At 51.1% G+C, this 12,019-nt stretch overlaps 1 protein-coding gene across 1 annotated transcript in view; it reads right to left on the bottom strand.

Annotated features, from left to right (window-relative positions):
• MYOM2 (myomesin 2) overlaps positions 1-11,225 on the bottom strand; it is a 75,159-nt gene extending 63,934 nt beyond the window's left edge. The window contains exons 1-3 of the mRNA XM_047772240.1: positions 11,119-11,225; positions 5,022-5,140; positions 3,674-3,850 (exon numbers count right to left, since the gene is read on the bottom strand). Coding sequence (XP_047628196.1) covers positions 3,674-3,850; positions 5,022-5,128 — 284 coding nt within the window. The 5' untranslated portion in view covers positions 5,129-5,140; positions 11,119-11,225. The remainder of the gene's footprint in view (positions 1-3,673; positions 3,851-5,021; positions 5,141-11,118) is intronic.
• Between the last annotated feature and the right edge of the window lie 794 nt (positions 11,226-12,019).

Genomic DNA, 12,019 nt, shown 5'->3' with positions numbered 1-12,019 from the left:
ATGAGGATTTAAGGAAAGTCTGGGCCGGAGTTCAAGCTCACCTCTGCCTGGCAGCACACCAAGGACACTTGTTTTCCTGGGGTGGGGTGGGGGAGGACTGCCATTTCTTTAGGACAGAAGTAACACCTCCTGAACTAACAGACTCAGATCAGAAATGTGCATATTTTAGAAAAATTAAAAGGATTCAATCACCAACACAGCTCTGGATCTGCAGGGTCAGAGAAAGGAGGGCACAATCTTTCTGGCCTGAGGACCATCTCTGAGAGCCCCACTGATCACACCTGACACTGCCGGCCCAGCCGTGCAGCCACTCCCCAAGCCTGAGCCAGCTGCCCTGTCCTTGTCCCCCGCCACACCTCCTCCTGACCGCATTCCCGAGAGGCACTGCCTGGGGAGGGAAAGCGAAGAACCAGCATCTCCTGCGGCAGTTGGCAGGGGCAGGGCTAGTGCTCTCATCCACAATGGTGGGTGTCAGCCCTGAGAGACGATCTGCTTCACGGGGTCCGTGGTGTCAGGAGAGCAGAAAAGCCCCAGCTCAGGGTGAGGGAGCTGTGCGGGCCCCTTCCCGCACACCCACCCCAGCACTGACCATCACACCTCTCTTCCCCAGACGGAGCGCAAGCTGAGGCCCGGGGCTCATGTCTGGGGATTTGGAGATCAGATACAGAGTTGCAGAAAATTCTGCAGCTTCTTCAGACAGAACCATGGATTGAAGAACTAAAAACTAAACAGGCAAGTGCTGATTAAGCTTCTTTTCACTCCTGACCAACCAGCCCTGTTCACACCTGTCTGTGCCACTAGGACACACAGGCTTCTGCCACTATCTCAGGCCATCTCTTCACACCTCAGGCCTTTCCCACCCTCTGCTCACGGTGATTCCCCCCCGGAGAAGAACAGGCTTCGGTGTTCCAGCATCACCACCCCACCTCCTGACCCCCCACTCCCTGCACTCTGGGTGCCAGGGACACAGAAGCGGCTCTGTGGGTCCGTGTGGAGGAACAGCAAGCACCTTGCTAAGAGGACCTGCAGGACACAAGGCTTCTCTTCTGCAGAGAGCCTCACAATGACAGTGACAGCAAAAACAAATCTTTGTTCCTGCCACAAACAATCATGATAGCTTAAAGGGTCAGATGTCTCACTGTGCCCTCGTTGAACACATCCATGTGCACTGGACTTGTCAGTTGCACCACCATCCCATAATGTTCGTAATAAATATTACAAATGGAATTGCTCCCCCTACCCCACCCCAAACACTGTGATTTGGGACACGGAGAAAGTATTCCTACTACTCTCTAACAAGGTGAACGTGACTCTGGCTGCCTTGTGCAGAATGATGTCACTCACTATGCATCTGCCGGAATGACAAGCCCCTCAGACAGCTGCACAGTGCTCAGAGGTCTGTTTCTCACAGGACAGAAGCAGAGACATCAAAGGGACATTTCTAACCCACTGTAGCTCCCTGAGGGATTGCTGGACCCCTCAGGGCACCAATGCCTCCTTGGTATTTATTTTACATGAAGACAGAACTTAATTCAAATGGACAGAACCACAACTTCATCTTTCACAAAGGACTGATTTGTCCTGTAAGTTAAACTAATATCTGCCACAGGAGGCAAAGAATAATAAGTGCTTCCAATAATGCTGAAGGCCAGCCAGAGTAGTGAATTTGCATAATAGGGACTGGAATTCATGAATTCCTCAAATCGCCCTATACCTAGCTCCCCTACATGAACAGAGCAGGAATTGCAATAAAATCTCCATTAATTGGTGTTCCCATTGTGGCTCAGTAGTAATGAACCCAACTGGCATCCACGAGGCCACAGGTTCGATCCCTGGCCTCACTCAATGGATTAAGGATCCAGCATTGCCATGGAGCTGTGGTGTAGATTGCAGATGAAGCTCAGATCCCCTGTGCTGCAGCTGTGACATAGGCCTCCAGCTGCAGCTCCGATTCAACCCCTAGCCTGGGAACTCCCATATGCTGCAGGTATAGCCCTAAAAAGCAAAGCAAAACAAACAAACAAACAAATAAACCCTGGCCTGGGAACTTCCATTTGAAGCGGGTGTGGCCCTAAAAAGACAAAAAAAAAGTCTCCATTAACTCTGGCCCCATCCATCAAAATTTCCAACTACTTAAGATTTAAAGGAGGAAAGACCTAATTTCAGTAAGATCTTTCACATGGAAGATATGCACATGGGCTGTGAGAATAAATCATGATGAGGGTCCTAAAATGCAGAGTCCCAAAGCCTGGGAGTGGGGCCCTGGGGAGCATCAGCACAACCCTGACCTGCATCCACTGTGCTTGCCTGGAGGGTCTGATGTCTGTCACCAATGATCAAAGTATAGTCAGATCTGCTCTTGCAAGAGCACAGCTCTCTGTGTCTTAGGAAGGTTTCCAAGAGCTGGGATGGTCACAAAAGGCATTTTCTGCTGCAACTCATGAATCACAGTAACCCACTCTTTGACTGTCCAAATTAATACAAGCTTACTTTCCCCATTCCTTTCATCCCAGGAAACTGAGGAGTAGGATATTATGTGATAAGGTCACATCAAGGTGTAACTGATTAAAATAAAGTTATAAAGCTCTAGTTTTCTTACTCCCTGTGCCCAACCCTTATGTATCATAGAATCCTTTCTTAGATAATTCAATACATAAAAATCCATTTTCTCAATGTACACATTTTGAAATGATGCTTTTACAAAAGAAGACTTCACTTGACAATAAAATTAATTTACAGGGCAAAATTCCCATAAGGTGTTTACAGGATAATTCAAAATTTTTAAAATAAAGGCTAATCTTTTCAGCTATATAGTATTTTCATTAGACAGATTCCTTAGTCATAGAGCAATGTTCAGACTAAAGCATGTTTTACCCCAAACTCATTTTTCCTTCCAGTTCAGGCTGAGTGATAGAGTGAAAATTTTCTAGAAATAAATAGTAGGAGCAGGCGAGGAAAGAAAGAGACCAGGTGCAAAACGAAGCATCATGAGAGTTTAACTACTTTGGTCTTAGAAGATCAACGTAAGTTGACCACCTGTTCTCTGGGATCTGGGAACAGTTTTAAGACCAACATTCTTATGACTTCACCTCATTCCTGTGACATGTTCCCCAGGAGCTGAGTCCATGGGAATGAGGAGCATGAGGGGCTACAGAACGCCATCCACTCTCCACACAGCCATCTGGCCGGAAGGAATCCCAGCCCCCTTCTTGAGTCTAAAGTCTCACCCTCCCGGCTGTCCTATAACAGCCCAAGAAGTTCTCAGTGGAAAACTTCAAACCATTAGGTCTTTCCACGCTTCTGAATGTAACAATCCTATTCTCTAGGGAGAGGTATTGAGTCTGGGGGGAGAGGACAGGCCTGAGGCCAAACCCAGCTGCACAGGGTGAGAAGCGTGTGGCCCCAGACAGTGGCCGAGAGGCCTCCAGATTACAGTCTGCACAAGGAGGCAGAAAATCCATCCAAGTCATTTCCTCATCAGGATTAAGTGAGAGGATGCTGGAGGGGACTAAGAACAGGCTGAAAATAGCCGCTCATGGCTTATATTGCCCCAAGTGCTGCCATCCGACTAGGTCCCCCAGCCCTTTTGCTCTGCCCCGCAACACCCCGACCCAGAGCCCAGGTCCCTGCAGCGGGGTCTGGCCTGGCACAGGCAGAGGGCACGGAGGCTTACCTGCGCTTCCTCTCCTGCTCTTCCTCTTCTAGTGCTGTGCTCACCCTCTTCGCGCAGAGCCTACAGGTGGTCCCTCCCAGCGAGGTCTGGCTGGACGCCCTCTCGGATGATGACTCTCTCTGGGACGATGACTCCTGAGTGACAGACTTCTGGGAAGATGACTGGGTGGAAGCTCGCCTTGATGAGCATTGAAAAAAATCACATGTTAGAGAAGTTTAGCAAACATACATAACATACCTAACAAACTACAATATTCCTTCATGCACTCCAAACCATCCTTGAAATGAACAGGCACTCACACCAGCGCGTGCGCGGGCACACACACACACATACACACACGCTCATGCACACGCGTGCAGGCAAGCCTGTGTGCACGTGCTTACCTGTACATGTGAACACACACACATATCCCTGTACACGGCCTCTCCATGCCCCTCCCGTGTGCCCCTCCCTCCCAACTCAGCCCCTTGGGGCCAGCAGTGCTTTCTGCCCCCCTTTTTGGCCTGAGGCCACAACTATGTATAACTTAAGGGATTTGAAGCCCGTGCAGCAGCTGGGAGGGGCCACAAGTATTTGGCTCTGTTTGTTCCAGGGATGGCAACCGGGCACAAGGACCACAGGCACTTCTAAATATGGGTGCTGGGGACATGTGCAATGCCACGCCTGCTGTCACCCTCCCAAACCAAAGTTGCAGAGACACGGCAGCCAGGCCCCCTTGGACGCTGGGCCTCAGAAACAGATGAGTCTGGGGCTGGACCCCAGCCTTTTGGGCTCTGAGTACATCTCTGTTTGCTGCATTCACAGTTAATGCAGCAAAACTAACCCTGAGATCGGCTTCCATCTGATCTTTACTTGGCCCCATTAACTCCTGTCGCCCCAATCTTCATTCCCATTGGGTTCCTTCTCTTGTCCTTGTTTTTGGTGACCTTTTGATCTAGTTCTGGGAGGTGTGTGAAGAGGAGTGAAGTCAAGGAGCATTCACTGAAGGTCCTTGCCTCATGATCTAATCCAGAGGCTCAGAGCCAGTCTGCCAGGATCTCTCAGGGCCTGCCAGAAACTGCCAGATCTATCAGGATCTTCTAGGATCTATCAAGACCTGCCAGGATCTGCCAGGATCTGGCACAATGCAATGTAATACAATGCTCCACACCCAGTTTGTGGTGCAGCCAGGTCAGCCACTTTCCCCCTCTGGCGCTGCACATGGGCATCTGGAAGTATTGCCCTCCCCAGCCCCTCCCAAACCAGTTCATCTCCAGGCTTCTGGGGACTGGATAAAGCTTCCTGCCCTGAAAGTCCTACAAAGCTCATAATCAAGGATCAGCCAGGTAATCAGTGAATTTCAACTTACTTTTTCGCAGCATATTCATCCAGAAGATACCTTGTTTGAATATTCCGGTAGGACTGGTCAAAGTGTCTGTGTCTCTTTTGGTAGAAGGGCACGGCGACAAGCGACATCTTTGTGTATACCTACCAGTAAAGTGTGACAAATGGAGCTGAGACCCTGACACTTCAAAAGTACTCAGGTCCCTGCAATTTCCACACCAACATGCTGCATTGTTCCCAAGGGCAAATCAACTCCAATTAATACAACCCTTCTGGGGGGAGGGGGTTAAAGAAAGATTCTATCAGAAGAAGTCATCTTGGACACCTAGTAAGTTCCCTGGGACCTGATTTCTTGTTTGCTTCCGTAACAATTACAACACTGGGTTACACGTTTCACTTAACTCTAAACTCAACCGCTATCTGTGGAATAGTTTGTTTGAGGCAACTCCAAGAGCAGTGTGGGTGATAAGGATAAAAATAATGAAAACAGAGCTCAGAGAAGTAAACAAACACTTAGAATCCAAGCGAAGAGGAGATAAGGGCACAGAGACACGAAACACCCTGGGGGTGAGAGGGGAGCCCATGGCAGCCAGCAGCCCTGCAGCAGGTGGCGTTTGAGAAGAGTCCTGAGAGACGGGAGGTGACAGGTGGGCACAGGGGTGGCAGAGGGCATCCCAGGAGTACAGCAGGAGGCAGGGAAGTACAGGAGCCCAGGGTTTGAAGGAGGAGACGGGACAAGTGGCTCTGGAAAATAGCAGCCTTGTAGGGAGAAGATGTGCCAGCTTTCTGCCTAGAAGGGGGACCTGGAAAAGGACGTATGCCCAGGAGGCCTTCCAGCCCCACTTGGAGAATCACGCCTCATAGGTGACTTGCCCACTTGCTTGGCTGGGAGGGGCGGGGGTGGGGACTGAGCCCAGCAGGAGAGACTTGGGGCTGTGGGGAAGTGAGCACCTTTTGGTTAAATTCCCCCCAAACAAGAAGTGGTTGAGACCCATCCTGCAGTGGGGACGTGGGGATCTGAGGCGGCGCAGGCGTTAGATGGCCATTTAGATGGTCACAGTACACACATTCACACCAACTTGCTCTCTACAAAGGAGCCTTACCGGGCCCCTTGCTCTCTACAAAGGCGCACAGACAGTGTCCCCAAGTGTCCGTGACCATAAACCTCCCGGACAAAGGGGCACAGGAACTTCTCCAAACCCGAGCTCCTTTTTTGCCGTCTGTGCCAAAACTGAAATAATTTGCCCCAATTTAAAGAAGAGAGCCTTAGGAGGCCCCACCATAGCCCCCAGGAGACATGAGCGTGGCCCTGTGGTGATCTGCAAAGATCTGAGTAGATGTTAGAACACCTACCAAACATAATGTGCTCCAAGTCTATGCGTCATGATCAGTCCCTTTAGACTGATTTCTGAGAGTCCCAGGACTATAGAGCTTGGAAAGATCCTCAGAGATTACCCAAACCCCTCTTCTACAGGAGAGAATGGGTGGGGCAGGGGACTCAGCAGCTGGAGAGGAGAAATGATTTTCCCAAAACATACAGAAGGGGTACGCCCATCCAGAGGCCATCAGATGTCCACTTCCTGGCCTTTTACACTTTCCACACTAACTCATCTCAAAATTCCCTTAAAAAACAACCAACCGCCTCATATCTATTGAGGGTCCAGCAGGTGTCTGGTGGCAAGCTGGCATGGGCTTGATTATAAATATATAATAGGATGTTGCCCCTAATGGAACACAATAAAAATACACCCCCTCTTTCCCACCTGTTTTGAAAGAGGTACCATAATGCTGAGGTCAAGGGCACAGGTTCTGACCTCTGATAGACCTGAGATGGACTTCTGACTCTAGCACTCGGACAGGGCCTTGGGCTAACTTCTCATTTCGCTAACTCTGATATTCCACCAAATCTGTACAATGTTGGCACTGGGCTTGGTAGGGAAGAACAAACAATGGAATCGGTAACTGAACCTAGTGAACTATTATTGTTTGTTGCTGTTGTTAACTTGAATTCTGTAGATAGGAGAGGGTATCTGAAGACACACTCATCACTTTAATATTTGCAGTATCCTCAACCTCATCTCAGTGGGGTCTTCCAAGGAGTCACTCAAGGTGAGTCTTCAAAAAACGCTTCCCAGGAGTTCCCGTCATGGTGCAGTGGTTAACGAATCCAACTAGGAACCATGAGGTTGCGGGTTCGATTCCCTGCCCTTGCTCAGTGGGTTAACAATCCAGCGTTGCCGTGAGCTGTGGTGTAGGTTGCAGACGCAGCTTGGATCCTGCGTTGCTGTGGCTCTGGTGTAGGCTGGTGGCTACAGCTCCAGTTAGACCCCTAGCCTGGGAACCTCCATATGCCACGGGAGCAGCCCTAGAAATGCCAAAAAGACCAAAAAAAAAAAAAAAAAAAAAAAAGCTTCCCGTCCACAATGGCACACATCCCATTGCAGGGCAAAGTACACTGAACTGACGTGTCACAGCTTGGAACCAATTTTGTCCCTGCAACATTGTCTCCCGTCACCCCTGCACATGTGGAGGAAAATTCTGCTGCTTTGGAAAAACCCAGAACAACCCTGCAGCTGCTGCTACACAGCAGTCCCTTCCCATGACAACATTTACTTCCATCTGTGCCCAGTTCCCCCTCAAAGTGGATGTACTTCTTGGCAGAGGGATGAGTCCAAAAACAGCCCAGGCACCAGAAGAGGATAAGCTGTCCTTTTTTTTTTTTTTTTTTTGTCTTTTGTCTTTTGTCCTTTTTTAGGGCCGCACCTGCAATATATGGAGGTTCCCAGGCTAGGTGTCTAATTGGAGCTGTAGCCACTGGCCTACCCCAGAGCCACAGCAACGCCAGATCCGAACCATGTCTGTGACCTACACCACAGCTCACAGCAACGCCGGATCCTCAACCTGCTGAGTGAGGCCAGGAATCGAACCCACAACCTCATGGTTCCTAGGTGGTTTCATTACCACTGTGCCACGACAGGAACTCCGGATAAGCTATCTTGACATGTGCAAAGTGTGGCCGTGGGCACCCCCAACAGGGGCCCACACTTGCTGGGCCCCTGTTCATAGCCAGTGACCCATGGCCTTGAACCTGTCTGCACTGCACAGATCAATGCTCTGTGCTCAGCCAGAGCCCCACGCATCCTGAATTGAGGGACCCAAGTTGTGTGGCTGCGAGGCTCAAACTCCCTCAGGAGCAGACATCCTACAGCAATTGGGGGCACCCACCCAAGTCAGGGGCATACGGTCCCCGAGGTCCTCATCCAACTGCAGACTCAATGGCGTCAACCCAAGGATGTCGAGGGTTCTCGGCAGCAGCCGGCACTTGGCCCTCGATACTCTGAGGCTCAGGACTGGGAGCCAGGAGGCTTCAAGGGCACGGCACTTATACTCACTGTCCACCCCGCACATCTGGGGCACCTGGCCCGAGCCAGTCAGGCCTGGATGGGGATCCCCAAATCCATGGAGCCCATCTTCTATGCATATGCCCCTGTGCCCTCACTGACCTCCACAGGCCTCAAGCCTAGCCCAGGCGCCAGCGGGACAACCCACAGCCCCCACCACTACCCAGCCACCATTTGGGCCCTGCTCCATGGACCTCAAATTCCAGAACCTGCCCATCTGTCCCAACCCCTTGGAAGTGAGTTCCCCTGCAGACACAGCACATGGCCTGGGGTCTCAAGGCAGCCAGAGGGGTCCCAGAGATGTGGCCAGCTGTGTTCACCCACACTAGCAAGAGGAGAGAGTGAGGGGCAGGCTGCAGAGACCTCCCTCCACAATCTCCTTTTCAGGAAAATGACCCCCACCCGACACCCCAAAAGGCAATGAGAACAGCCATCCCCAGCACAGCTTGGGGTGAGTCTTAGGTAGAAGGCGTGGGGACCGGATTCCAGTGCTGACCTTGCCATCCATCCAGCTCTTGGGCCTCAGTTGGCTTCGTGGAGGGGCCAGAGAGGGGCAGGGACATTCCTTCAGTGCCAGCCATGCCTGCCTCTGAGGCTGCCTTTAAAGATAGCCTGCTCTGAGCACTGGCATTCGTGGATGACGAAGACTCAGAATCCACAGTAGACGAAGCACACAGGTTTGGGTATGAATTTTCAACAACTGCAACTGAGTCTACACAACCTTGAGCTGCACCATCACATTCTATCCTGGTTTGAATATCAGCCTTTCCCACCAGGAAACTGAGTCTCAGAAGGTGAAAATAACCCTCTGGTCACCGGCTCCCAGTGACGGGGCCCAATGCCTAGCCCAGCATCTGCCCAGCACCGGCCTGCTCTCCACCCACAGCCACTCCTGACATGGGTGGGAATCGGGACAGTGAAGTGAAACCCAAGCTGTCCCCAAGTACAGGGGCTGTGTGTCTGTGACAGCCTCAGTCCTAAGCCCCTCCTGCCAGGCCTCATTGGAACCACACCTCGTGTCACCCAAGAGGGCTTTTATTTGTGAAAACATTTCAGCTAAAACACATTCACTTCCATTTAATCCAAGGATTGGTGGCCTGCAGCAGATGCTGTGCAGGCCCCTCTGCACACAGGTAAAGTCCTCGCAGAGCAGAGAGGACAATTGGGCCATGCCCCACGCAACCACCCCCGCAGTTTCCACTGGCCCTGCGAACACCGTTCCCCAACGTTTTTCCAAATTACTCCACTCCACCAGCAAATAGAACTGGGAACAGAATGATCTTAAATCATCATCACCCAGCGTGGCCTGGCATCGAAGGTCTGGCAGCCAATTTCCCAAGTGTTCCCCCAAATAACCTTTCAGATGCAGGACTAGGTGTCACCGCCGTTCACCCGCTGCCTCTCCCTGCAACTGCAGTTCCTCAGCTCCCGGGAACCTGACCCTTTCAGGCCCAGCACTTAAGCAGGATCAAATTAGACGGAGAAACAAGAGAATGTGCTGCTTCCTGCCCAGGAGAACTTTCCAGCCACCCAGCCAGTTGCCACAGTTTTTTCACAGATCAAGAGAATTACAAACCAAACAACAGTTATACAAATACTTCAGCCCATCAAATTCTACCCCCAGGTTCTCCTTGTTTCGTCAAGAACAGGCCCTTGGGGGAAGGCACCTGATTTTTTTTTTTTTTGTCTTTTTTCTAGGGCCGCTCCTATGGCATATGGAGGTTCCCAGGTTAGGGGTCTAATTGGAGCTGTAGCCGCCGACCTACGCCAGGGCCACAACAACGCAGGATCCAAGCTGCGTCTGTGACCTACACCACAGCTCACGGCAATGCCAGATCCTTAACCCACTGAGTGAGACCAGGGATCGAACCCGCAACCTCATGGTTCCTAGTCAGATTGGTTAACCACTCTGCCACGATGGGAACTTCTGAAGGCCCCTGATTGTGAGTTTCCTGTAGATTCCCTGCACAGATGACCCAGACTCAGCTTATTAAATAATTCCACAAAATGATCTGCGCTCCACGTGCTCTGTGAGTGAGGACCGTGAGATCAGAAAAGTGAAGCACTTCCAACTCCCAAAGACCCTGTCTCTGCCTCACTGCCAAGTGCAGACATCCAGCTGCACTATCCTTGGGGGCCGAGTTTCAAGAGCAGGACCAGAGAGAGCTCACACGCTGGGGGTAGCTGAGCCGGAAAACTCTACAGGATCACAAGGCATCATGGACACGGGAGAAGACATCGTTTTCAGGTGAGAACATAGAAACAGTGACAAGAAATAGAGCTGTCCCTCCCCTCTGCTTATCCAAGTCGAAGGTGAATGGCCCTGGTTTCTTTCTTTTCTTTTTTTTTTTCTCTTGAAAAATGATCTCATTTTATTTCACACCATTGCAACCCCGCCCTCTCCTCAGAGGCTCTCATTTCTGAGACTCTTGAAAACTGCAGAAGTGAACCCACTCAGAGAGCTGAAGATGCTGCAGCAGAAACTGGGGCTGAGGGACAGGAGGGTGGGAGGGGGCTGAGAGCATCCTAACAACAGGGAAGGATTCAAACCCAGTAAAGAAACACCACTGCTGATGTGATCACAGAGTGGAGAGCACGGGTCCACATTTCTCCCCCCGACACAGTCCACTCAGAAATCTGAGTGCAGCCAGCTTGGGCACACACAGCATTCTCTCCTCCAAAGCCTCAAATTAGAAAAGGAAAGAAGAGCAGGAAACTCACCAGAGAGAAGGGGAAGCGGCAAGGAAGAGTGGGCTCTGCCTCGAGGGCTCACCAGGCTGCAGGAGAACTTCTCCCTCCAAATGCCCGGCCTCCCTCCCATTTATGGCCAAGAAGATGCTATTTATAGGCATGGGAACTGCCCAGCCCCAGCTGATACCTGCATCATAAATCATCAGCCAAATCTTCAGAGGGAAAAGTCTAATATGAGTCGGAAAGATGGAAAAGTGAAAGGCATCCTTCCTGACTCACAAAGTACTCTTTTCTACCCAGGAAAGTGACCATGCAGCTACTGAACCAGAAAAAGAGGACAGGACCCCAACCTCCCACCCCTGCCCCGCACCTGCCCTCAATCCAGCTTCACACTAAAGCTAAATTTGCAGACCCTTTTGAGCTAAAGTTCCCCTAGCACATAAACAGACTCTTTGGGACAAATCTCAAACAAGGACGTCATTGTCATCAGCCTTTTTACCATTTTGGCACCAAACCCAAGAGCACAGTTAGCCGAGGGTGGAGGAACAATGGCCTTTTGGGGTTTTGGAGTTTGGGGTTGGTTTTTTAAGTGTATTTCAGAGACGGCTCTCGCTCTGACTTGGTTTCATCCTGGGGTTGATTTAGCCAGAATTTCTGCCTAAAAGAGGACCCGTGCCTACTCGGCAAGTTACGCCTTATTTATAGTTATTTCCACAGGCGTGAGTGGCATCTAAGCTGCCCAGGGTTGCTGGGGACCAGTGCTCTGCACAGCGTGTGGCCGAGTATAAATAACACACGACTGGCACAATCAACCCTGGGCTGTCACTGGGCGCCTGTCGCAGAGAGGAGGGCCGTGTGGGAACGCCCCATTTCAGGGACCAGGCCCAACGCAGCCCAGCAGGGACAGCTGGTCCACCTCCTAGTCGGCCCA

This window comes from Phacochoerus africanus, chromosome 3, assembly GCF_016906955.1.
Source record: "Phacochoerus africanus isolate WHEZ1 chromosome 3, ROS_Pafr_v1, whole genome shotgun sequence".
Lineage (NCBI taxonomy): Eukaryota > Metazoa > Chordata > Mammalia > Artiodactyla > Suidae > Phacochoerus > Phacochoerus africanus.
Note: the sequence above shows the minus strand (reverse complement) of the source record. Positions and strands in the feature narration are given on the sequence as shown.